The sequence below is a fragment of the Ranitomeya variabilis genome, chromosome 7, assembly GCF_051348905.1.
Source record: "Ranitomeya variabilis isolate aRanVar5 chromosome 7, aRanVar5.hap1, whole genome shotgun sequence".
NCBI classification, from domain to species: Eukaryota; Metazoa; Chordata; class Amphibia; order Anura; family Dendrobatidae; genus Ranitomeya; species Ranitomeya variabilis.
Window position 1 is genome coordinate 150,141,099 of NC_135238.1, and position 27,882 is coordinate 150,168,980.

Consider the following 27,882-nt stretch of genomic DNA (forward strand, 5'->3'; position numbering starts at 1 on the left):
ATTATACTACCACATGTGGCTGATGATTGACGCATATGGGTAATGAAATGCCATAGCGAGATATATGTGTAGCATTGCGACCTCTCCGTCCTTCTGTACACTCTGTTCTTGTGATATTCTTTTGTCTTGTGAATTTTACATACTTAATACAAATAAAGATTGGTAATTTTATTTATGGTTCTCTTCTTGCGGCAAAATTGATCTAAGTCCGCTTTTTGGCTATCATATGCTTTTGAAGTGCCATAGTATTTGATTTAGGACAGTACATTGGAGTAATATCATAATACTGTAGTATATCATGAAATCACAGCTCTCCGATGAAGTTCAGCCTATGGCCTGAGCTTCAGAGGAGAGTAGCACAATGCCATGGAAAATGGTTAGTTTACTGTGATTGCATTGCGGGGAGCCAATTTGTGCACATGCACTAGTAATGATGTCATATAAATGGTGCTGTCACAGATTGACAGCAGCATTTAAAAGGTTAAAGTTACAGCATCTGTCTGGTATGCAGCAAGCTCAGATCCTGAGCCAGCATCATACTTTCCTTAGCCACCTACTGTATGGTGAAAACGTATGTCATCGGACATTAAGGAGCTAATTTATAAAGTACATGGCCGGACCGGTAGCAGAAATTCACATACAAGAGGCCCAGAGTTACAAGTTGCACCCTAAGGGCGTCTGAAGACAAACGTATGAGAAATTGTCCAAATTTCATCCTGAAAACTCTGACAATTTTTTTCCTAATTTTCATCAATGTACCACCCATGTGTCTGTTTTTTATGTCTGTGTGACGTCCCTCTGCAATCCGTTTTCATACATCTAGACTAAAATGTAAAAAATATACATGATGAAATACAGTTGCCTAGGTTTATCATAGAAATGTATCCGTAAAAATTGGATGTCATTCGGATGCTTCGTGTGGAATCTGATTTATTTTGCGCACCCATAGACTTGAAAGGGTGAGTCTCATCTGAGATCTGTTCATTTCTGTGGCACTAAAAATGCAGTTTATTAACACATTTTCCCCATAGACTTGAATGATCTGTGGAAATTCTGCAAATAAAAACTGCACAATCACTTTTACTGCCCAAACTACCAGGTATTATCGCATTCTAGATGCCTGTATTTTACACTCCACTGTATAATTGCACATTATTACATTGTAACTGAAGACTACCTTCTGGGATAAAAAAAAAATATATATTTTCTGTGCAAAACTACAAAGTGCAAGTTATTCCTTGACGTTTTTTTTGCCAGTGAACTTGACAGGTACGAAATATGGGTGTGGAGAAGGCGGCTGCGGATCCTGCACTGTGATGGTATCTCACATCCATCCTGTTTCCAAGAAGATTCAGTATCCAATTTAGTAATTAATGAAGTATACACCGTGCTCCATCTACAGTTGTGGCATATTCTCTCTCCTACCTATAGTAAGTTAGAGACATATAGTGATCGTATTCTGAAACAATACACTTATGCTACACAGAAAAACAGCTTCTTACATGGGGCTGCAAGATCAAAGATCAGATGGTGATAAAGAGATACAGAGAACTAGGAAGTACGGTAATATTATAAGAAAAACATGGTGCCACATGTTTGCTAAATAGTGTGGTCCTATAGATGTTTGTTATATAGTGTGGTCCTATAGATGTTTGTTATATAGTGTGGTCCTATAGATGTTTTTATATAGTGTGGTCCAATAGATGTTTGTTATATAGTGTTATCCTATAGATGTTATATAATGTGGTCCTATAGATGTTTCATTTATAGTGTGGTCCTATAGATGTTTCTTATATAGTGTGGGCCTATAGATGCTTCTTATATAGTATTTTCCTATAGATGTTTCTTATATAGTGTGGTCCTATAGATGTTTCTTATATAGTGTGGTCCTATAGATGTTTCTTATATAGTGTGGGACTATAGATGTTTCTTATATAGTGTGGGACTATAGATGTTTCTTATATAGTGTGGTCCTATAGATGTTTCTTATATAGTGTGGGTATATAGATGTTTCTTATATAGTGTGGGCCTATAGATGTTTGTTATATAGTGTGGGCCTATAGATGCTTCTTATATAGTATTTTCCTATAGATGTTTCTTATGTAGTGTGGTCCTATAGATGTTTCTTATATAGTGTGGTCCTATAGATGTTTCTTATATAGTGTGGGACTATAGATGTTTCTTATATAGTGTGGGACTATAGATGTTTCTTATATAGTGTGGGACTATAGATGTTTCTTATATAGTATTTTCCTATAGATGTTTCTTATGTAGTGTGGTCCTATAGATGTTTCTTATATAGTGTGGTCCTATAGATGTTTCTTATATAGTGTGGGACTATAGATGTTTCTTATATAGTGTGGGACTATAGATGTTTCTTATATAGTGTGGGACTATAGATGTTTCTTATATAGTGTGGGCCTATAGATGTTTCTTATATAGTGTGGGCCTATAGATGTTTGTTATATAGTGTGGTCCTATAGATGTTTCTTATATAGTGTGGGACTATAGATGTTTCTTATATAGTGTGGGCATATAGATGTTTCTTATATAGTGTAGTCCTATAGATGTTTCTTATATAGTGTGGGCCTATAGATGTTTCTTATGTAGTGTGGGCATATAGATGTTTCTTATATATTGTGGTCCTATAGATGTTTCTTATGTAGTGTGGGCCTATAGATGTTTATTATATATTGTGGTCCTATAGATGTTTCTTATATAGTGTGGTCCTATAGATGTTTCTTATATAGTGTGGGCATATAGATGTTTCTTATATAGTGTGGTCCTATAGATGTTTCTTATATAGTGTGGGCCTATAGATGTTTCTTATATAGTGTGGGCCTATAGATGTTTCTTATGTAGTGTGGTCCTATAGATGTTTCTTATATAGTGTGGTCCTATAGATGTTTCTTATATAGTGTGGTCCCATAGATGTTTCTTATATAGTGTGGGCCTATAGATGTTTCTTATATAGTGTGGGCCTATAGATGTTTCTTATATATTGTTGGCCTATAGATATTTTTTATATATTGTGGTCCTATAGATGTTTCTTATATAGTGTGGTCCTATAGATGTTTCTTATATAGTGTGGTCCTATAGATGTTTCTTATATAGTGTGGTCCTATAGATGTTTATATATAGTGTGGTCCTATAGATGTTTCTTATGTAGTGTGGTCCTATAGATGTTTCTTATATAGTGTGGTCCTATAGATGTTTCTTATATAGTGTGGTCCCATAGATGTTTCTTATATAGTGTGGGCCTATAGATGTTTCTTATATAGTGTGGGCCTATAGATGTTTCTTATATATTGTTGGCCTATAGATATTTTTTATATATTGTGGTCCTATAGATGTTTCTTATATAGTGTGGTCCTATAGATGTTTCTTATATAGTGTGGTCCTATAGATGTTTCTTATATAGTGTGGTCCTATAGATGTTTATATATAGTGTGGGCATATAGATGTTTCTTATATAGTGTGGTCCTATAGATGTTTCTTATATAGTGTGGTCCTATAGATGTTTATATATAGTGTGGTCCTATAGATGTTTCTTATATAGTGTGGGCCTATAGATGTTTCTTATATAGTGTGGGCATATAGATGTTTCTTATATAGTGTGGTCCTATAGATGTTTCTTATATAGTGTGGGCATATAGATGTTTCTTATATAGTGTGGTCCTATTGAGACATTTAACAACCTTAACAACATCTAGTCACTATTCAGCCAATGCCTGTTTATTGCCCATCTGCTCTCTATACGGTGCAGCAATTACCACAGTGGAGGGGATTGGAGGCACAACAAGCAGGTTGCACCCAGTACAGGTAACACCTTTTAGTTTGATTTCTTTCTGTGTATAAATATTCAAGTTTATAATCAAGTGTAACAGAAACCTGTTGGCTCGAAAAAAAAAATTTTTATGAAAGGGAATCTGTGAGATTTTTGCCAATTATTCTATGAGCAGCATTCTATAGGGTCAGAGACCCTAATTTCAGTGATGTGTCACTTACTGGGTGGATCGCCCCCATGTTAAGGGCAATGGGGTACTCGGTACCGGGTCCTTCGGTTCGGGGGATGTCACGGTGGCCTGACCAGGTCCGTGGCCCTTTGAGGGGTGTCCAATTAAAGGTGTAGTTTGTATAATGTTTGTGACGCCACCTGTGGTATTCGGTCAGGGTGACCGACGCTGCTTAGGGGTCCGCTGGGGTGATGGAATGGCAGCTAGATGGTATACCTTCCCACAGGTGAAGTGTATCCCCAGGGCTTCCCAGAAGTGACGATGGTGGATGGTGAGAGGCGCAGTGAAGAATGAGGACACCAGGTTGCAGTCTCTTTACCTTTTACTGAAGACTTCAGCATCCACAGTCCAGGGTACAGATCACAGGGTAGGCAGAGTCCGGCCGGTCCGAAGGCAAATCCAGAGTCCCCTTATCCAGGTGGAAATCAGTAGCCTTCCTACTAGCGCCTGTTTATTGTAGTACCTCCCTGCTGAGCAACTCGGTAAGGTCCTCACAACTTTCGTAGATGTTATTTCTTTCTCTCTGTCCCCCAGATGGTGTGGATAGGACAAACCCGTATGACTGATGGCCTGAGGCTTGTTTATAGGGACCCTAGAGACGCCCCGACCCCCACAATTTGCCACTGTGTCTTCTTAGGTATTTAGGTCGGGCAGCCAACTTGGAATTGACTGTCCTGCCGGTCTCTGAAGTAATGCGTAGAGTCAATTACTCCCTCGGTGTTCCGGCCACCGGCTACGCGCCTCAGAAGGAGGCAGCCTTTACAGGGCAGAACTCCTCCCGGTGTTTTCTCCTTGTGCTGTGACTTCGTTTCTCACTCTCTACAATACACTTCTCTTCGTGTGCTTTCTTAGGATGCAGCCGCACGTGGGGCAGGCGCAGCTCCGTAGCTTTCTATCCAGCTAGACCTCTGTCAGGATCCCACCCCTGACAGGGACCCTCTGTCTGCAGCTCAGATGTTCCTCCTTTTCCCCATCTGCCTGACAGGTACTCACTGGGTCAAACCCAGGTAGTATCTGACTAACTTTCTATCCAAACCACCAGTTTTACCCTTCTGTGAGAAGTGCCCTACTAGATAGGAGCGTAGCTCCCCCTGGTGGATTGGAGTGTGAAGTGTGGTGTTTGGTTTGTGATACCTGGAAAGATGAACTCCTTTATTACCTTCAGACGTAATATCACTCCCCCTGGTGGAAGAACAATATTACTGCAGCAACCAGGACTCTGGGGCGCTGCACTGGTCTCAGAAGGGTTAGCAAAAAACAGGTGACAGATTCCTTTTATTCTGCGAATATAGTGGTAATCTACATGTAAATAGAATTTTTAACATGTTCTGCTGGCTTACTGGAAAAGCGGCTAAAGGTAGAAAATGAAATTTTCTCCTCTCTGCAGCTGCTCACTTCCAGTTATCTGTAGCACTGGGGGATGTAACAGTTACTGCTCACTACATAGTGAGCCCCCTGTAATCACTCCCCCTGCTCCTTGACTTACTCCCTGATCTTCACGTACACTGCATATACGCTGCAGAGCGAGCTGTCAGTCAAAAAGCAGGTGAAGTGATTACAGCATGCTAAGAAATGGTGAAATAAAAAAAGCTGGATTGGTACATTGTTACATAGGTTGAAAAAAGACATAGATTCGTTAAGTTCAACCTTCCTCCACCAGTTACACATCATTTATCACTAGATTATCCATAATCCACAATGCCCTTTGTTGTGAGGAAAGCATCCAGCCCTTTTCTAAATGCTTATATATCTGCCATTACTAGCTATCTCTTGTGGTCGGGCATTCCACAGTTTCACTGCTCTAACTGTAAAGAATCCTTTCAAAGCAGCAGATTATCAGTTTCCAGGTGACCACAGGAAATTTTTGTTTTCATATAACATGTTCACATTTACAGGAAAGAATAGCAAAAGCTCATGGCTCTCAGTGCGGTTTCTGTAGTCCTGGAATGGTGATGTCCGTGTATTCACTGCTGAGAAATCATCCAGAACCAACTATGGAACAGATATATGAAGCTCTGGGAGGTATGTTATGTAAACACTATTGACCGTATAGATAAACCTTCAATCACAGAACTGACTCTTTTCTCCTGATGAAACAACAATTACATTGTATCTTCTATCAGAGGCGTAGCTAGAGTTTTGTTTCAGGGGGGGCGAAGCTTCTGAGTGGGCCCCTAACCAGGTAACCTTGAGTACAACTGGGTGACGCACCCTAATAGTGGAGGAGAACCTCAGCAGATGACCGTGCTGTTACTGAAAATAATCTCTATATAAAGACCAATATTGATATTACCGCCATATGGTCAGTGGTAGCTGCTGCCGTATTTGTCCCTATTACTGCACCTGATACCCCAATACTGAGCCGCTGCTGCCGTATGTGTCCCTATTACTGCACCTGCTGTGTGGTTCTCTGTGCCCTCTAAATTCTAAAGCAACCCTCTATAATATAGTAATGCCGGGTGCAAGTGCCCTAGATAACAATGCCCACATTTTGCCCCCCCCCCCCCTAGAAAGTAATGCCCCTTTGATAGTCACAGTAATCTGAGTTCCCCTGTAAGAATAAGTGCCCACTTTACATTTAATAATGTCCTGAGTCTCCCCCCTGTACATCTCCCCTATACATAGTATGATGCTCTCTTATACACAGTATAATGCCCCCTCACTGTATAGTACCACCCACACAGTATACTGACCCCTTACTGACTCCCCATAGGCCTCCACATAGTATATTGCACTCCCCATAGGCCTCCATATTGTATACTGCATATATGTCTACTCTATATTGTATAATACACCCCCATAGGCAGACTCTATAGCATAAGGCAGTCCCCATAGTCAAACTCTGTAGTATAAGGCAGCCCCCATAGGCAGACTCTGTAGTATAAGGCAGCACCCCATAGGCAGAATCTGTAGTATAAGGCAGCCCCCATAGGCAGACTCTGTAGTATAAGACAGCACCCCATAGGCAGACCCTGTAGTATAAGACAGCACCCCATAGGCAGACTCTATAGCATAAGTCAGCCCCCATAGGCAGACTCTGTAGTATAAGGTAGCCCCCCATAAGCAGACTCTATAGTATAAGGAATCACCCCATAGGCAGACTCTGTAGTATAAGGCAGACCCTATATGCAGACTCTATAGCATAAGGCAGCCCCCATAGGCAGACTCTATAGCATAAGGCAGATCCCATAGGGAGACTCTGTAGTATAAGGAAGCATCCCATAGGCAGACTCTATAGTATAAGGAAACCCCCCATAGGCAAACTCTGTAGTATAAGGAAGCCCCCATAGGTAGATTATGTAGTATAAGGAAACTCCCATAGGCAGACTTTGTAGTATAAGGAATCCCCCCATAAAAAAAATAAATAAATACTCACCTCTCGTCTTCATCGTTCCTCCGCTGCTCTGAGTCGAGCAGTGACGTCATTGCGACCCCTGTCAGTGTCGGTGACGTCAGACGTTGACAGGGGGATGATGGGAGAGGGAGCGTAACGCTCCTTCTCCCATCAATGCGGTCAGCTGTATTGGCATCCAGCCGATACAGCTGAACCTGTGATGACGGATGAGGAGCCCAATGCTGGCACCAGGCCAACCCCCCTGCCTGCTCAGGGGCCCCATAGCAGCCGGGCAGCAGTGCGGGGAGATCGATCCTCCCTGCTCTGCCGCAGATTGTAACTGTATCGGCGCGCTGCGCATGCCAATATAGTTACAGTAGTGTAGCTCCGGGTGGGCCTCCTCAGAGCGCGGGGCCCAGGGCGATGGACCCCTCTGTCCCCCCTTTAGCTACTGTCTTCCACCAATGACAGCAGTAGAACTGCGCTCCGCCTTCAACTGGACACAAAGACACTTCTATTCTGACAGTGTAGATATGTGAAGACAATTAAGTAAAATTCTACATAAAGAAAACTAAATGTGCATTTTTTACTACTACCAGTATAATCTCATCATTTGCATTTTAAGATCAATCTTGTTATTCTAACTAGGAAATCTCTGCCGCTGTACGGGATACAGAGCAATACTTGATGGATGCAAGACCTTGTGCAAGGTAATCTGTGTTTCTATCAAAGCAAATCTAAAAGACACCTTAGCAAAATCTGAGGGATAATTTTAGGAGCCCGGACAATCATCTAAAGCTTCATTCACACGTGTTATTTAGGTATGTGTGCTATACAGTTTTCTCAATGGATAGCACATAGAGAAATTATAGTCTATGGTCCTTCACATCTGTATTTTTGAAAACTGATGGTTCACAAACAAAACAGTTCAAGTGAGTCCACACAAAAAAATACACACGCACAAAAAACAGACAGTACACACATGGCGTTAAAATGGTATCCATGTGCTGCCTGTTGAAGAGAACAGAGGGACCAAAAATCTGTTGTTACTACAGAAATTTTATAAAGATACTAACATAGAAAATACAGTGATTATAAGCAAAATTTGCAAGAAAATACAAATTTCTGACCTCAGACAAAATTGTTACAGGCTCATCTGATGAGGTGGATTCATAGGTCAGGGTGTGCAGCATGGATCGAAGGAATTCATGCAGTGTAGCTGGACTCGTAGGATGAGACAGGGAACAACAAGGTCTATTAGAGCTGGATATGCAGGATAGCACATGGAGCATGTGGAGCTGGAAGCGCTAAACGCAGCAGAATCAAGTGTGTGGACAGTACCCTGGAATAGCAGACAAGTAGTCTGGTAGATACCTTTTTGCAGCAGAGTTGAGGGTGCAGACAGTACCTTGGAATAATGTACAAATAAATGAAGGGAAAGTACAGAGATCTTTCTAATTTTACACCTAGAGCTGCGACGGTGACATCGTCTACATCTAGAGGAAAAAAGGTGTAATCATAATCACAGACGTAGATTCTTTACTGTAAGAGCAGTGAGATTATGGATCTCTCTGCCACATGATATAATGGTTGATTCACTAGAAAAGTTCAAGGAGGACCTGGATGCCTTTCTTGAAAAATATAATAGTACAGGCAGGGTTGGACTGGTGAACAAAAGTCACGTGTGTCAGCAATGCGCTTTCCCCGGTTGTCTTATTGGAAGGAGCGGTGACATAAGTCATCAGAACACAAGAGCGCTCTTTTACTTACAAATAGTTGATGCAGTCTGCAGCAGGCGAACGTGTCAGCTGCGTTATCAGTGACGCACGCACTGCTCTCTGACTAACTCTGGGAGGACTACTAAGAGTTAATGCCAAAAAATTCATTTATTATTCAAAACTATGACCAATCATACATTACACCAACGTTTCGGCCTGTGGTGCCTTTGTCAAGGTGATTATCTACAAAACAATATAATATGACATAATCAAAAAATAACATAAAGAAAACAAGATAAGCAAGTGTCGGCTCTATACATAAACCCGTAAATCAACTGGTCAATCTTGTACCAGAAGCGAGTTCCAAGTATTAATGAAATATATCTATACATAAAATATGTACATGTGTACATGCATACAAATGTCCACAGAATGTGTTTATAAGGACTAAGCAACAAAAAATACATAGACAAGATTGACCAGTTGATTTACGGATTTATGTATAGAGCCGACACTTGCTTATCTTGTTTTCATTATGGCATTTTTTGATTATGTCATATTATATTGTTTTGTAGATAATCACCTAGACAAAGGCACCACAGGCCGAAACGTTGGTGTAATGTATGTAACACCCTGCTGAACCCCCTGTCCCTGTATGACCCCTGACTGCACCCCCTCCCCCTGTATCACCCCTTACTGAGACTCCTCTCCCTGTATGACCCCTGACTGCACCCCCTCTCCCTGTATGACCCCTGACTGAGCACCTCCCCTGTATCAGCCCTGACTGTGCCACCTCCCCCTGTATCAGCCCTGACTGTGCCACCTCCCGCTGTATCACCCTGCTGAACCCCCTCTCCCTGTATCACCCCGGACTGAGCCCCTCCCCTGTATCACCCTTGACTGCACCTCCTCCCCCTGACTGAGCCCCTTCTCCCTGTATCACCTCTGACTGAGACTCCTCTCCCTGTATAACCCCTGACTTCACCCCCTCTCCCTGTATAACCCCTGACTGAGCCCCTCCCCTGTATCAGCCCTGACTGCGCCACCTCCCCCTGTATCACCCTGCTGAACCCTCTCTCCCTGTATCACCCCTGACTGAGCCCCTCCCCTGTATCACCCCTGACTGCACCCCCTCCCCCTGACTGAGCCCCTTCTCCCTGTATCACCTCTGACTGAGACTCCTCTCCCTGTATAACCCCTGACTTCACCCCCTCTCCCTGTATGACCCCTGACTGAGCCCCTCCCCTGTATCAGCCCTGACTGTGCCACCTCCCCCTGTATCACCCTGCTGAACCCCCTCTCCCTGTATCACCCCTGACTGCACCCCCTCCCCCTGACTGAGCCCCTTCTCCCTGTATCACCTCTGACTGAGACCCCTCTCCCTGTATAACCCCTGACTGCACCCCCTCTCCCTGTATCACCCGTGATTGGGCCCCCTCCCCCTGCATCACCCGTGATTGGGCCCCCTCCCCCATTATCACACCTGACTGCACCCCCTCTCCCTTTATCACCCCACAGCAAATTAACAGCGGAAATATCCACACAGATATTATGCAGATATTGCTGCACTTACTACTTCACAATAATGCACTTTTACCAATGACCTAATCCTTTGCATTGGAAAGGATGAAATCGGTGGTGAATATCCGCAGCATGAATTGACACATTGTTCATGTCAAATCTGCATCAGTCAATTCCCGCCGCTTATTTTCTCAGCGTATAGATGAGATGTCATGAAATCTCATCAACCACACTGGTGCTATAACACATTGGCTTAGTGGCTAATAAACACCAGGGGACATTTGTCATTGAGTTTATACCAAAATGTGAGCACCAACCCCTGCTTTATCATTAAGACGTGTACTACCTTATGTTATGCCCTGATATTAGCGTGTTTTACCGCACGATTGGTGGTCTTGTATCTATTTCTATGTAGCTACGTATTGGGCCCCAAGAATGATTTTCTCTGGTGGGCCCAAGGTGCTCCAGTCCGACGCTGATTACAGGTTATTATCTGTGATGGGGTGTTGATCCAAGGAACTAGTCTGATTGATGTGAGGAGTCGGGAAAGAGTTTTACACTTAATATGGGGCACTTAGCCTCATAGGATTTGCCTTCTTCTGGACATGTTAGGGTATAGGTTGGATTGGATGGACTTATGCCTACCTTCAACCTTAACCCCTTCCTGACATCAGACGTACTATCCCGTCGAGGTGGGGTGGGCCCGTATGACCGCCGACGGGATAGTACGTCATCATCGATCAGCGGCGCTCACGGGGGGAGCGCGGCCGATCGCGGCCGGGTGTCAGCTGCATATCGCAGCTGACATCCGGCACTATGTGCCAGGAGCGGTCACGGACCGCCCCCGGCACATTAACCCCCGGCACACCGCGATCAAACATGATCGCAGTGTACCGGCGGTATAGGGAAGCATCGCGCAGGGAGGGGGCTCCCTGCGGGCTTCCCTGAGACCCCCGGAGCAACGCGATGTGATCGCGTTGCTCTGAGGGTCTCCTACCTCCCTCCTCGCCGCAGGTCCCGGATCCAAGATGGCCGCGGCATCCGGGTCCTGCAGGGAGGGAGGTGGCTTACCGAGTGTCTGCTCAGAGCAGACACTTCGTAAGCCTGCAGCCCTGCACAGGAGATCGTCGATCTGGCAGAGTGCTGTGCACACTGCCGATCAATGATCTGTAATGTCCCCCCCTGGGACAAAGTAAAAAAGTAAAAAAAAAATTTTTCTACATGTGTAAAAAAAAATAAAAAAAATTTCCTAAATAAATAATAATAAAAAAAATATATTATTCCCATAAATACATTTCTTTATCTAAATAAAAAAAACAAAACAATAAAAGTACACATATTTAGTATCGCCGCGTCCGTAACGACCCAACCTATAAAACTGCCCCACTAGTTAACCCCTTCAGTAAACACCGTAAGAAAAAAAAAAAAAAACGAGGCAAAAAACAACGCTTTATTACCATACCGCCGAACAAAAAGTGGAATAACACACGATCAAAAAGACTGATATAAATATCCATGGTACCGCTGAAAACGTCATCTTGTCCCGCAAAAAACAAGCCGCCATACAGCATCATCAGCAAAAAAATAAAAAAGTTATAGTCCTGAGAATAAAGCGATACCAAAATAATTATTTTTTCTATATTTTAGTTTTTATCGTATAAAAGCGCCAAAACATAAAAAAATGATATAAATGAGATATCGCTGTAATCGTACTGACCCGACGAATAAAACTGCTTTATCAATTTTACCAAACGCGGAACGGTATAAACGCCTCTCCCAAAAGAAATTCATGAATAGCAGGTTTTTGGTCATTCTGCCTCACAAAAATCGGAATAAAAAGCGATCAAAAATGGTCACGTGTCCGAAAATGTTACCAATAAAAACGTCAACTCGTCCCGCAAAAAACAAGACCTCACATGACTCTGTGGAGCAAAATGTGGAAAAATTATAGGTCTCAAAATGTGGAGACGCAAAAACTTTTTTGCTATAAAAAGCGTCGCTGGTTTCACACTTGCGTTTTTGTCTGCAGCGTTTTTTGCACAAAAAAACGCATGCGTTTTTCCCTATATTTAACATTGAAAACGCATGCGTTTTTTTTGTACGCGTTTGGTCGCGTTTTCAAACGCATGCGTTTTTTTTCTGCATGCGTTCATTTTCAGAAATACAACCTGCAGTATTTTCTTGCGTTTTTAAGCACATGCGTTTGTTTGCGTTAAAAACGCATGCATTTTTATCGAAAAAAAACAGAAAACACACTGAAAAGCCACCCACCACCATCAAGGTGATAAAGGGATCCAAACCCTAACTCTACCCCTAACCTCACCCCTAACCGTTTAATGAACATTTTCTGACAGTCATAGTGCCACGTATTTCAGTGCCACGTATTTCAGTGCCACGTATTTCAGTGCCACGTATTTCAGTGCCACGTATTTCAGTGCCACGTATTTAAGTGCCACGTATCACATATTTCAGTGCCACGTATTTCAGTGCCACGTATTTCAGTGCCACGTATTTCAGTGCCACGTATTTCAGTGCCACGTATTTCAGTGCCACGTATTTCAGTGCCACGTATCACATATTTCAGTGCCACGTATTTCAGTGCCACGTATTTCAGTGCCACGTATTTCAGTGCCACGTATTTCAGTGCCACGTATTTCAGTGCCACGTATTTCAGTGCCACGTATCACGTATTTCAGTGCCACGTGTTTCAGTGCCACGTATTTAAGTGCCACGTATCACGTATTTCAGTGCCACGTATTTCAGTGCCACGTATTTCAGTGCCACGTATTTCAGTGCCACGTATTTCAGTGCCACGTATTTCAGTCACGTTTAGGGTTAGGGTTAGGGGTAGGGTTAGGGTTAGGGTTAGGGTTGGAGGTAAAGTTAGGGTTAGGGTTTGGATTACATTTACGTTTGGATTAGGGTTGGGATTAGAATTATGGGTGTGTCAGGGCTAGGGGTGTGGTTAGGGTTACCGTTGGGATTAGGGTTAGGGGTGTGTTTGGGTTAGGGTTTCAGGTAGAATTGGGGAGTTTCCACTGTCCAGGCACATCAGGGGCTCTCCAAGCGCGACATGGCGTCCAATCTCAATTCCAGCCAATTCTGCGTTGAAAAAGTAAAACAGTGCTCCTTCCCTTCCGAGCTCTCCCGTGCGCCCAAAAAGGGGTTTACCCCAACATATGTGTTATCAGCGTACTCGGGACAAATTGAACAACAACTTCTGGGGTCCAAGTTCTCTTGTTATCCTTGGGAAAATAAAAATTTGGGGGGCTAAAAATCATTTTTGTGGGAAAAAAAAGATGTTTTATTTTCACGGCTCTGCGTTATAAACTGTAGTGAAACACTTGGGGGTTCAAAGTTCTCACAACACCTCTAGATAAGTTCCTTGGGAGGTCTAGTTTCCAATATGGGGTCACTTGTGGGGGGTTTGTACTGTTTGGGTACATCAGGGGCTCTGCAAATGCAACGTGACGCCTGCAGACCAATCCATTTAAGGCTGCATTCCAAATGGCGCTCCTTCCCTTCCGAGCTCTGTCATGCACCCAAACAGTGGTTCCCCCCCACATATGGGGTATCAGCGTACTCAGGACAAATTGGACAACAACTTTTGGGGTCTAATTTATCCTGTTACCCTTGTGAAAATACAAAACTGGGGGCTAAAAAATCATTTTTGTGAAAAAAAAAAAGAATTTTTATTTTCACGGCTTTGCGCTATAAACTTTAGTGAAACACTTGGGGGTTCAAAGTTCTCAAAACACATCTAGATAAGTTCCTTGGGAGGTCTAGTTTCCAATATGGGGTCACTTGTGGGGGGTTTGTACTGTTTGGGTACATCAGGGGCTCTGCAAATGCAACGTGACGGCTGCTGACCAATCCATTTAAGTCTGCATTCCAAATGGCGCTCCTTCCCTTCCGAGCTCTGTCATGCGCCCAAACAGTGGTTCCCCCCCACATATGGGGTATCAGCGTACTCAGGACAAATTGGAAAACAAATTTTGGGGTCCAATTTATTCTGTTACCCTTGTAAAAATACAAAGCTGGGTGCTAAAAAAATCATTTTTGAGAAAAAAAATAAAAATTATTTTCACGGCTCTGCGTTATAATCTGTAGTGAAACACTTGGGGGTTCAAAGCTCTCAAAACACATCTAGATAAGATCCTTAGGGGGTCTACTTTCCAAAATGGTGTCACTTGTAGGGAGTTTCAATGTTTAGGCACATCAGGGGCTCTCCAAACGCAACATGGCGTCCCATCTCAATTCCAGTCAATTTTGCATTGAAAAGTCAAATGGCGCTCCTTCCCTTCCAAGCTCTGCCATGCGCCCAAACAATGGTTTACACCCACATATGGGGTATCAGCGTACTCAGGACAAATTGGCCAACATTTTTTGGGGTCCAATTTCTTCTCTTACCCTTGGGAAAATAAAAAATTGGGGGCGAAAAGATCATTTTTGTGAAAAAATATGATTTTTTATTTTTACGGCTCTGCATTATAAACTTCTGTGAAGCACTTGGTGGGTCAAAGTGCTCACCACACATCTAGATAAGTTCCTTAGGGGGTCTACTTTCCAAAATGGTGTCACTTGTAGGGAGTTTCAATGTTTAGGCACATCAGGGGCTCTCCAAACGCAACATGGCGTCCCATCTCAATTCCAGTCAATTTTGCATTGAAAAGTCAAATGGCGCTCCTTTCCTTCCGAGCTCTGCCATACGCCCAAACAGTGGTTTACCCCCACATATGGGGTATCAGCGTACTCAGGACAAATTGTACAACAACTTTGGGGGTCCATTTTCTCCTGTTACCCTTGGTAAAATAAAACAAATTGGAGCTGAAATAAATTTTGTGTGAAAAAAAGTTAAATGTTCATTTTTATTTAAACATTCCAAAAATTCCTGTGAAACACCTGAAGGGTTAATAAACTTTTTGAATGTGGTTTTGAGCACCTTGAGGGGTGCAGTTTTTAAAATGGTGTCACTTTGGGGCATTTTCTATCATATAGACCCCTCAAAATGACTTCAAATGAGATGTGGTCCCTAAAAAAAAATGGTGTTGTAAAAATGAGAAATTGCTGGTCAACTTTTAACCCTTATAACTCCGTCACAAAAAAAAATTTTGGTTCCAAAATTGTACTGATGTAAAGTAGACATGTGGGAAATGTTACTTATTAAGTATTTTGCGTGACATATGTCTGTGATTTAAGGGCATAAAAATTCAAAGTTGGAAAATTGCAAAATTTTCAAAATTTTCGCCAAATTTCCATTTTTTTCACAAATAAACGCAAGTTATATCGAATACATTTTACCACTAACATGAAGTACAATATGTCACGAGAAAACAATGTCAGAATCGCCAAGATCCGTCAAAGCGTTCCAGAGTTATAGCCTCATAAAGGGACAGTGGTCAGAATTGTAAAAATTGGCCCGGTCATTAACGTGCAAACCACCCTTGGGGGTGAAGGGGTTAAAAGCTATGAAACTCTGAATCTTCTTAGAGCCCAGAATTTGTTAAATCTTGTGCTGTCAGGATCAGTGGCGGAAACAGTATGTGACTTCTCAATAGAAGAGAATTTATTGAGAAAAAAGGACAAAGTGAGGAAATATTAAAAGCATTGAGATATTTCAAAGTGGAAGGCAGTTTCAAATAGCAAGTGACCGAAGTGATTTACTCTCTGATTTGGAATGGACAGATGACTCTGAAGTCAGTTTCTTGCAATGAGTCTTTAATCGGATATTCAAGGTGTAGAGCTAACCCTTATCACTAGGAGATGTTGGAAACAGGTCAACGACATTTATGAGCACTCTTCTTTGCTTTATTGGCGTCTGCTACAAAATTGGATTACAGGATTTTTTTTAATAGCGTGTACAAATACATTCAATTGACTTCTCAACATACACACAGTCATCATTGCCAAACAGAAATAGTGAGGAAAAAAAGTACTATAAATGATATGGAGAGGATTAAAGGTACCCTCCTAAAGATGAAAAATAGCAGTATTTTCCTCAAGGCTAACCATTCTTTTGGATGTGTGTACTTCTAGATATGTGCATTGATTCATCTTGCTTTAGGACCTTTTTTGTTTAACCGAAACTTACATTTCTTATAATTTGGACCACATTAGACTTAAAATGCTTTGATAATTCTACAGTGAACTACATACAGTGACATATCGAGGCTTCAGATACCAAATGTTCTACATTTTACAATGAAAAAAAAAGCTATACTTCAGCATGCAATCCTTCCCCAAACAGGATGGTGTTGTACAGGAAGTTTCTACGTTTCTACTTTGAATTGGTGGTGTCTTGGACACTTACTAAAACAAGACTTAAAATAATTGACATACCGTGGCTAAGAGAGTCAATATGTATCACGGCCACTCATCTTGATTTTTAATCTCTTGTTGTCTATCCAGGAACCAAACTGTTGTAAACTTGAACAGAATGGTCAACCAGACCATGACCAAAGGGATAATGTAAGTACCTCAACAGCGACACAGCAACTGAAAGTATCTGACCATAAAGAGCAGATAGCCTCTTCAGAGAGGAAGGACATGAGCTCTAGAACAACCTATTGGATGTAACAAATGTAAAAGTCAATGACAACCCTTAAACAAGCCTATCCACATGACGCCAAACCAGACTAAAAGTTTTTGGGTGTTTTCCCTTCATCATTGCAGAGCAGGATGTCTGATTTAACTAGGTGAGAGGCGTTAGACAGTGGGTGTTCAGGATAATGTTTCTCCTTATGGAGATTGCCAATTCCGAGAGAAGCCTATAAGTCTCCTTATGCCAGCTTGGCACTGTCCAGAAGGAGAAACACTCCAGGTTACACCCCCTATAGATAGCAATAACATGACCACAGATAGTAGTAAACTATTATATTACCAATCTAACTATGATATCAAGTTTACTGTCTTTTTCTTGTGTTGAACAAAAAACGCCAAGATCTTCAGATAATGCACAACCCTAATTACAAAGAAGTTGGGATGCTGTGTAACATGTAAAAAATCAAGAATGCAATGATTTGGAAATCTCTTATAGCCTATTCACAACAGAACATAGAACACAAATCAGATATGAAAAGTTACGCTTCCATTTTATTTGAAAAAATCATCTAATTTACAAATTGATGGTGTCAACACATGTGAAAAAAGTTGAGACATGGCCATGCCTACCATTGTGTAGCCTCCCCTATTCTTTTTACAACAGTCTAAATGTTAGGGAAGTGAGGCGAATTTCTGGAGTTTTGGGAGCGGAATGTTGCCCCATTCTTGTCTGATGTAGGATTCCCTCTGCTCAGCAGTCCTGGATTTTTAGTTTCTTAAAGGGCCACTGTCACCCCCTCCAGCCGTTATAAACTAAAAGAGCCACCTTGTGCAGCAGTAATGCTGCAGTCTAACAAGGTGGCTCTTTTAGTTTTTGATTCCGTTATTCCCTCAATAAAGCGTTTTAAAATTTGCCCTAACTACCTGTCTGCAGACCTGGAGGCGGTCCAAAGCCTCCTCTGTGAATCTCCCAACGGCCGTCACTCTTCTCTTCTGGGGATGTGGTCGCCGCCCCCTGAGCGCTGTTTCTTCTTAAATCCGGCGCCTGCGCTGTGCGTGCCTGCCTGTGACAGGCGCAGTCTTCATTGTCCGTCATAGGTCAGATGCAGGGTGCCTGACTGCGCCTGTGCCGGCAGTGCGGCCACCCTGTTGCTGAATCCCCACCCCGCACTGTGTTATTCATTATGCACAGTGCGGGGCTGGGGTTCCTGGGCATGCGCACTGCGCTGTTCAGACGCTCCCCCAGCTCAGACGCTCCCCCGCCTTCCAGCGTTGTTATTTGCGGCTGCTTCATTCCAAACGCTGGAGAGGAAACCTGTATATTACGGCAACGCTGGAAGGCGGGGGACCGGGGGAGCGTCTGAACAGCGCAGTGCGCATGCCCAGGAACCCCAGCCCCGCACTGTGCATAATGAATAACACAGTGCGGGGCGGGGATTCAGCAACAGGGTGGCCGCACTGCCGGCACAGGCGCAGTCAGGCACCCTGCACCTGACCTATGATGGACAATGAAGACTGCGCCTGTCACAGGCAGGCACGCACAGCGCAGGCGCCGGATTTAAGAAGAAACAGCGCTCAGGGGGCGGCGACCACATCCCCAGAAGAGAAGAGTGACGGCCGTTGGGAGATTCACAGAGGAGGCTTCGGACCGCCTCCAGGTCTGCAGACAGGTAGTTAGGGCAAATTTTAAAATGCTTTATTGAGGGAATAACGGAATCAAAAACTAAAAGAGCCACCTTGTTAGACTGCAGCATTACTGCTGCACAAGGTGGCTCTTTTAGTTTATAACGGCTGGAGGGGGTGACAGTGGCCCTTTAATGCCCCAAATGTCCTCTATTTGTGTTAAGATCTGGGCTGCAGGTGGTCAGTTCATTACCTAACTCTTCTTCTGCAAATCCATGCTTTTGTGATAGATGCAGTATGTGGTTTAGTGTTGTTTTGCTGAAATATGCAAGGCCATCCCTGAAATAGATGTCTGAATGGGAGCATATGATATTCTAAAACCTTTATATAATGTTCAGCATTGAGAGTGTTTTTTAAGGTTGTCAAGGCCATGGGCCAGTGGTCCCTAACCTTAAGAGCCACATTCAGCTTTGAGAGAGTGTCGTGAGTAGAGATGAGCAAATTTGATCGGGTCAGGGCTTATTCGGCAAGCTATAGCGCTTACCAAATAAGCTGCAGAGGGAACCCAGCTTCCTGGATCGTGCTGGCTGATCCGCTGTTTGGCGCTGCAGCTGCATGTGTCGCGGCTGTGTGATATTCACGACACTTGCACGGAGAGCCTGTGTGTTGTGCCTGTCACACAGCCACGACTCATGCAACTGCGGAGCCGAACAGCTGATCAACTGGCGCGATCCAGTACGCTGGGTTCCCTCTGCAGCTTATTTGGTAAGTGCTATAGCTTGCCGAATAAGCCCTGACCCGAACAAATTCTCTCATCTCAAGTCGCGAGCCACATTTAGGTCTAAGAGAAAGATGCGAGCCACATCCAGCTCCTTCCCCTCTCACAGTAACAACACACAGATCCCCATTGCTGGTATAATTACAGCCAAAGCTTTTCCACCGAAATCATACGGTATACCAAGATCCAGAGGTTACCACAATACCTCCGTTCAGTTTTCTCTCATCAATCACTCCCACTACACTGTTGCATCAAGGTTCAAGAACCTCTTCTGACAGTTATCATCATCTGGTCTCCAACTTGCTATGCTTAAATTATCTCCAAACCCCCAAGGCCAGAATATGCACATTCAGATCTTTTGTGCAGGGCTACTCACTAAATTCACCATCTGTAGATCTACTCTTTATAGGGTTTTTTTGGTAGACCTGGTGCTAATGCTCCCAAGCCACAGGTTGGGTTTCCTGCCATAGGCAATAATGCAACCTCATACCATAAAAGATGCAACTTTTGACCTGTGCACTGATAACAGGCTGGATGGTCCATCTATTCAGTCCGCAGGACATGGTATTCATAATTTCCACTAAGAGTTGTTTCAAATTTAGATTCATCCAACTACAGAACAGTTTTGCATTCAGTCTCAGTCCATTTTAGATGAGCATTGGCCCAGAGAAAACAGCAGCATCTCTGGATTGTGTTGATATATGGCAACTTCTTTGCCTAATAGAGCTTTACCTTACATTTGTGGATTATACGGCAAACTGTATTCACAGACAATGATTTATGGAAATACTCCTGACCCCATGTAGCAATATTGACAACCGAATTGTGCCTATTTTTAATGCAGTGTCGCCTGAGAGCCCGGAGATCACAAGCATCCAATACTGATCATCACCCTTGACCCTTGTTCACAACGATTTCTCTAGAATCTCTGAATCTTTTGATGAAATTACGTATTGTAGATATTCAACCGTTTTGAAATTTTAGATTAAGAAACATTTTTCTGAAATCGTCCCATAATTCTAGATTGGTAAACCCCTGACCATCTTTGTTTCCGAGACTCTGCCTCTCTAACATGCTCTTTTTATACACAGTCGTGTGACCTAGTTGAAAACTGACCCTCCAACTGTTTTTCATTAGTACCACTTACTTTTCCTGCCTTTTGTTAACCCTGTTTTTTATGTGTTGTTTGAGCTGCCATCAAATTGTAAATGAGTTAATTTTTTTCAGATGAAATGGAAAAATGTCTAACTTTCTCCTTCTGATCTGTGTTCTATGTTCTATTGTGAATAAAATATGGCTATAAAAGATTTACAAGTCATTGCATTTTTTATTTCATTTTACAAAGCGTTCCAACTTTTTTGGGGGAAATCGGGGTTGTACAACTATAGCTAATATTGTAATTATTTAGGCTCTGCCTGAACATTATAAATAATGTGTTGTTGAGAGATGTCTGATTACAGTATTTCTATAGATAACTACACTATTTTTAAATAACGAAGACTTGTTACCTGTGGACACAACACAGGAATTAATATTTCCTCCTGAACTTACTGTAAGTAACACTTAAACTTTCTCAGTTTTCTATTAAAATTTGAAGATATTTTTCCAATTTGTTAAATGTGTTCTTTAACCCCTTCCAGATTTGATGATTTTATATTTTTGCTCTTTTGTTTTTTCCTCCCCTTATTCTAAGAGCCATAACTTTTTTACATTTTCTGATGACATTACCAACTGAATACTTTATTTTGTAGGATAAGTTGTAGTTTTGAATGACACCATTTCTATTAAAATTCGATGTACTGGAATATGGGTAAAAAAAGATTCTGAGCTCAGTCAAATTGAGCAAAAAAACACAGTTCCACAATTGTTTTTGGGGTTTTTTTTTTTTTTCACAGCGTTCAAAAGTGGGGGAAGTGACAAAGAATAAGATTCTTCTGGCCAGTGGGATCTTAGCGATACCAAACTTGTATATTGTATATAAACTGGTCAAAATGTATAAGAGCTCCAAAATAAATCCAATATAAACCTATGGAAACGAGGAGACTATTTTGAAATTAAACCAAATATTTATTAAATTCATGATTAAAAAGAATAAAAAATGTGCAAGAAATAATTGTTGCAGGAAAGAGGACCTTAATAGAGTTGATAATGACTTAGGCCGGTTTCACACGTCAGTGTCTCCGGTACGTGTAGTGACAGTTTTCTCACGTACCGGAGACACTGACACACGTAGACCCATTCAATTGAATGGGTCTATGCACATGTCTCCGTGTTTTCAGGGACCGTGTGTCCGTGTGAAAAACACGGAGACATGTCCATTTTTCTCCGGCAGCACGGTCCGCAAAGGATCCCGCACACGTGCACACGGAGAACAGTGTGCACTCTCCTCCGTGTGCACGTATCGCCCGCAGGAGAAACAGCGCTACAGTAAGCGCTGTCCCCCCCTGCTTGTGGTGCTGAAGGCGGCATTCATCCCTTCTATCCTGCTCGGCTGAAGGCAGCGCTTGCAGAACAGAAGAGATGAAAAATCACGTTTTGCTTTTTTTTCTTTAAAAATAAAGTTTGGGGGTCACGTGGTACTGCTCATTACAGGGATGAATATGCGGCTCAACCTCCCATAGGGGTGGAGCCGCATATTCATCCCTGTAATGAGCGATACCACATGACCGCTCACACAGGACAAGCTGCCGGCCCTGAGAGGAGGCATCGCGGAAGCTGGGTGAGTATTTTAATGCAAACGGGCGGGCGCACAGGGGGTGGGAGGCGGGAGGTGTGTTGTGAATTAGACTTTTTGGCTCCCTCTTGTGGTTACTAGTGATATGACTCTGGGATTGTCTTTCCTCAGTTTGGCACCCACCTGGGTCGTTAGTCCAGGGGTGTTGCTATATAAACTCCCTGGATCCTTAGTCCAGTGCCTGGCATCGTTGTAATCAGATCCTTTCTGTTTGCTCCTGTCTGCTGTCCTGGTTCGTGCAAAATTAAGCTAAGTCCTGCTTCTTTGTTTTTTGGTTATTTGCTTTGCTCTTATTTTTGTCCAGCTTGTACTAAATGTGATTCCTGACTTTGCTGGAAGCTCTAGGGGGGCTGGTGTTCTCCCCCCGGGCCGTTAGACGGTTCGGGGGTTCTTGAATATCCAGCGTGGATATTTTGATAGGGTTTTTGCTGACCATATAAGTCATCTTACTATATTCTGCTATTAGCTAGTGGGCCTCTCTTTGCTAAATACCTAGCTCATTCTTACGTTTGTCTTTTCCTCTTACCTCACCGTTATTATTTGTTGGGGGCTTGTATCCAACTTTTGGGGTCTTTTCTCTGGAGGCAAGAAAGGTCTTTCTTTTCCCTTCTAGGGTTAGTTAGTTCTCCGGCTGGCGCGAGACGTCTAGAACCAATGTAGGCACGTTCCCCGGCTGCTGCTATTTGTGGTGCTAGGATTAGATATATGGTCAGCTCAGTTACCACTGCCCTATGAGCTGTTTTTTTGTGTTTGCAGACTTAGTAATTATTTCTGAGACCCTCTGCCATTGGGGTCATAACAGTATGCCAGGCCGACATTGAATGTTTAATGCATTGCAGAAGTGGGATAATAAGAAAGGAAATTCTGAGTTTTTTTTTTTTTTTTTTTTCTTTTCCTCTCTTCCTCCCCTTTACCTCTGAGTGGCTTGAGCTTGCTGCAGACATGAATGTCCAGACCTTGATTACAAGTGTGGACCAGCTTGCTGCTCGTGTGCAAAGCATACAAGATTTTGTTACCAGTAGTCCAATGTCTGAACCTAAAATACCTATTCCTGAACTGTTTTCTGGAGACCGATTTAAGTTTAGGAATTTCAGGAATAATTGTAAATTGTTTCTATCTCTGAGACCCCGTTCATCTGGAGACTCAGCTCAGCAAGTTAAAATTGTTATCTCTTTTTTACGGGGCGACCCTCGGGATTGGGCTTTCTCGCTAGCGCCAGGAGATCCGGCATTGGCAAATATTGATGCGTTTTTTCTGGCGCTCGGATTGCTTTACGAGGAACCCAATCTTGAGGTTCAGGCAGAAAAAGCCTTGCTGGCTATTTCTCGGGGCCGGGATGAGGCTGAAGTGTGTTGCCAAAAATTTCGGAAATGGTCCGTGCTTACTCAGTGGAATGAGTGTGCTCTGGCCGCAAATTTCAGAAATGGCCTTTCTGAAGCCATTAAGAATGTGATGGTGGGTTTCTCCATTCCTACAAGTCTGAATGATTCCATGGCGCTGGCTATTCAAATTGACCGGCGGTTGCGGGAGCGCAAAACCGCTAATCCTCTGGTGGTGTTGTCTGAACAAACACCTGATTTGATGCAATGTGATAGAATTCAGACCAGAAATGAGCGGAAAAATCATAGACGTCAGAATGGGTTGTGTTTTTACTGTGGAGATTCTACACATGTTATATCAGCATGCTCTAAACGCCTAACAAGGGTTGTTAGTACTGTCGCCATTGGTAATTTGCAACCTAAATTTATTTTGTCTGTGACTTTAATTTGCTCATTGTCTTCTTACCCTGTTATGGCGTTTGTGGATTCAGGTGCTGCCCTGAGTCTTATGGATCTGTCATTTGCCAAGCGCTGTGGTTTTGTTCTTGAACCGTTGGTAAATCCTATTCCTCTTAGAGGTATTGATGCTACGCCATTGGCGGAAAATAAACCGCAGTTTTGGACGCAGGTAACCATGTGCATGACTCCTGAACATCGGGAGGTGATTCGTTTTCTTGTTCTGCATAAAATGCATGATTTGGTCGTTTTGGGTCTGCCATGGTTACAGACCCACAATCCAGTCTTGGATTGGAAGGCAATGTCTGTGTCAAGTTGGGGCTGTCAGGGAATTCATGCTGATTCCCCGCCGGTGTCTATTGCTTCCTCTACTCCTTCGGAAGTTCCTGAGTATTTGTCTGATTATCAGGATGTATTCAGCGAGTCCAGGTCCAGTGCTCTGCCTCCTCATAGGGACTGTGACTGCGCCATAGATTTGATTCCAGGTAGTAAATTTCCTAAGGGAAGACTATTTAATCTGTCTGTACCTGAGCATGCCGCAATGCGTTCGTATATCAAGGAGTCTCTGGAGAAGGGGCATATCCGTTCATCCTCTTCCCCTCTTGGTGCGGGATTCTTTTTTGTGGCCAAGAAGGACGGATCTTTGAGACCTTGTATTGACTATCGGCTTCTGAATAAAATCACTGTTAAATTTCAGTATCCTTTGCCTCTGTTGTCGGACTTGTTTGCCCGGATTAAAGGTGCCAAGTGGTTCACCAAGATAGATCTTCGTGGTGCGTACAACCTTGTGCGCATTAAGCAAGGAGATGAATGGAAGACAGCATTTAATACGCCCGAAGGTCATTTTGAGTACTTGGTGATGCCTTTTGGGCTCTCTAATGCTCCCTCAGTGTTTCAGTCCTTTATGCATGATATTTTCCGGAAGTATCTGGATAAATTTATGATTGTTTATCTGGATGATATTCTGGTTTTCTCTGAAGATTGGGACTCACATGTGGAGCAGGTCAGGATGGTGTTTCAGGTTTTGCGTGAGAATGCTTTGTTTGTTAAGGGCTCAAAGTGTCTCTTTGGAGTACAGAAGGTTCCCTTTTTGAGGTTTATTTTTTCCCCTTCTGCTGTGGAGATGGACCCAGTCAAGGTCCGAGCTATTCATGAGTGGACTCAACCCACGTCAGTTAAGAGTCTTCAGAAGTTCTTGGGTTTTGCTAACTTCTACCGTCGTTTTATTGCTAATTTTTCTAGCATTGTTAAACCTTTGACGGATATGACCAAGAAAGGTTCTGATGTTGCTAACTGGGCTCCTGCAGCCGTGGAGGCTTTCCAGGAGTTGAAGCGCCGGTTTACTTCGGCGCCTGTTTTGTGCCAGCCTGATGTCTCACTTCCCTTTCAGGTTGAAGTGGATGCTTCTGAGATTGGGGCAGGGGCCGTTTTGTCGCAGAGAGGCCCTGGTTGCTCTGTGATGAGACCTTGTGCCTTTTTCTCGAGGAAGTTTTCGCCTGCTGAGCGGAATTATGATGTTGGTATTCTTAAAAAGGGAGTTATCTTGTCGGCCATTTCTCCTGATTTGCGACGTGTGTTGCAGAGATTTCAGGCTGGTAGACCTGACTCTTGTCCACCTGACAGACTGTTTGTTCCTGATAAGTGGACCAGCAGAGTCATTTCCGAGGTTCATTCCTCGGTGTTGGCAGGGCATCCGGGAATTTTTGGCACCAGAGATCTGGTGGCTAGGTCCTTTTGGTGGCCTTCCTTGTCACGGGATGTGCGGTCATTTGTGCAGTCCTGTGGGACTTGTGCTCGAGCTAAGCCTTGCTGTTCTCGTGCCAGCGGGTTGCTCTTGCCCTTGCCTGTCCCGAAGAGGCCTTGGACACACATTTCCATGGATTTCATTTCAGATCTCCCGGTGTCTCAGGGCATGTCTGTCATCTGGGTGGTATGTGATCGCTTTTCTAAAATGGTCCATTTGGTGCCTTTGCCTAAGCTGCCTTCCTCTTCCGATTTGGTTCCTGTGTCCTTTCGCTTGGATCTTCCGGTGTCGTTTGCCATTCACAACGTGTCCCATAGGTCTTTGTTGCGGCGGTACGTTGTACCTGTGGTTCCTTCTGTTGAGCCTCCTGCTCCGGTGTTGGTTGAGGGCAAGTTGGAGTACGTGGTGTAGAAGATCTTGGATTCTCGTCTCTCCAGACGGAGGCTTCAGTATCTGGTCAAGTGGAAGGGCTATGGTCAGGAGGATAATTCCTGGGTGGTTGCTTCTGATGTGCATGCGGCCGATTTAGTTCGTGCCTTTCACGCTGCTCATCCTGATCGCCCTGGTGGTCTTGGTGAGGGTTCAGTGACCCCTCCTTAAGGGGGGGGTACTGTTGTGAATTAGACTTTTTGGCTCCCTCTTGTGGTTACTAGTGATATGACTCTGGGATTGTCTTTCCTCAGTTTGGCACCCACCTGGGTCGTTAGTCCAGGGGTGTTGCTATATAAACTCCCTGGATCCTTAGTCCAGTGCCTGGCATCGTTGTAATCAGATCCTTTCTGTTTGCTCCTGTCTGCTGTCCTGGTTCGTGCAAAATTAAGCTAAGTCCTGCTTCTTTGTTTTTTGGTTATTTGCTTTGCTCTTATTTTTGTCCAGCTTGTACTAAATGTGATTCCTGACTTTGCTGGAAGCTCTAGGGGGGCTGGTGTTCTCCCCCCGGGCCGTTAGACGGTTCGGGGGTTCTTGAATATCCAGCGTGGATATTTTGATAGGGTTTTTGCTGACCATATAAGTCATCTTACTATATTCTGCTATTAGCTAGTGGGCCTCTCTTTGCTAAATACCTAGCTCATTCTTACGTTTGTCTTTTCCTCTTACCTCACCGTTATTATTTGTTGGGGGCTTGTATCCAACTTTTGGGGTCTTTTCTCTGGAGGCAAGAAAGGTCTTTCTTTTCCCTTCTAGGGTTAGTTAGTTCTCTGGCTGGCGCGAGACGTCTAGAACCAACGTAGGCACGTTCCCCGGCTGCTGCTATTTGTGGTGCTAGGATTAGATATATGGTCAGCTCAGTTACCACTGCCCTATGAGCTGGTTTTTTGTGTTTGCAGACTTAGTAATTATTTCTGAGACCCTCTGCCATTGGGGTCATAACAGAGGTGACCCCGAACTTTATTTTTAACAAAAAAAAATATAAAAAAACATTGATTTTTCATTCCTTCTCTCCAGCGAACGCTGCTGGGGAGAAGGAATGAATGCCGGTTTCAGCACCAAAAGCAGGGGACAGCGCTTAACTCTAGCGCTGTCTCCTGCACGGTCTGTGTGGTCCTCAGTCGGCACACGGGCGGCACATGGCTGCCGCACGTGTGCCACACTGATGTGCCACGTGAGCACACGGACACGGATAACTCCGGTACCGATTTTTGCGGTACCGGAATTATCTGGACGTGTGAGACTGGCCTTAAACAAATAGCTCATATAATAATCAAACATGGCTGAAAAAATGCATGTGTTTAAATTGAAATAAATATCCAAAGATAAAGTACTAAGATTAAATATGTTTCAACTGTGGAATATTGTACGTAGTGATCTCAGAAGTCCATAAAGCCATGGATATCTAATATATAAAGCTGAATGTGTGTGTGTGTGTATGTATGTATGTATGTATGTATGTCCGGGATTGGCATCTGAACCGTAGCAGCTACAGCCACAAAATTTTGCACAGTCACACGTCTGGACCCCGAGAGCGTCATAGGCTATGTTGTGAGGTGAAATTTTAACCCCGCGCTTTCCAATTCACCAAACAATTTTGCCCCTATCTACATAATGGGGAAAAAGTGAAAGGAAAAGTGTTGGAGGCGTCGCAGCTACAGGCACAAAAT

At 43.3% G+C, this 27,882-nt stretch overlaps 1 protein-coding gene across 1 annotated transcript in view; it reads left to right on the plus strand.

Moving 5' to 3' along the window:
* LOC143784152 (aldehyde oxidase 1-like) overlaps nucleotides 1–27,882 on the plus strand; it is a 254,105-nt gene that overhangs the window by 51,220 nt on the left and 175,003 nt on the right. Inside the window, exons 3-8 of the mRNA XM_077272027.1 lie at nucleotides 1,258–1,354; nucleotides 3,714–3,822; nucleotides 5,912–6,038; nucleotides 7,999–8,060; nucleotides 16,998–17,057; nucleotides 21,002–21,082. Of these exons, the coding sequence (XP_077128142.1) occupies nucleotides 1,258–1,354; nucleotides 3,714–3,822; nucleotides 5,912–6,038; nucleotides 7,999–8,060; nucleotides 16,998–17,057; nucleotides 21,002–21,082 (536 nt within the window). The remainder of the gene's footprint in view (nucleotides 1–1,257; nucleotides 1,355–3,713; nucleotides 3,823–5,911; nucleotides 6,039–7,998; nucleotides 8,061–16,997; nucleotides 17,058–21,001; nucleotides 21,083–27,882) is intronic.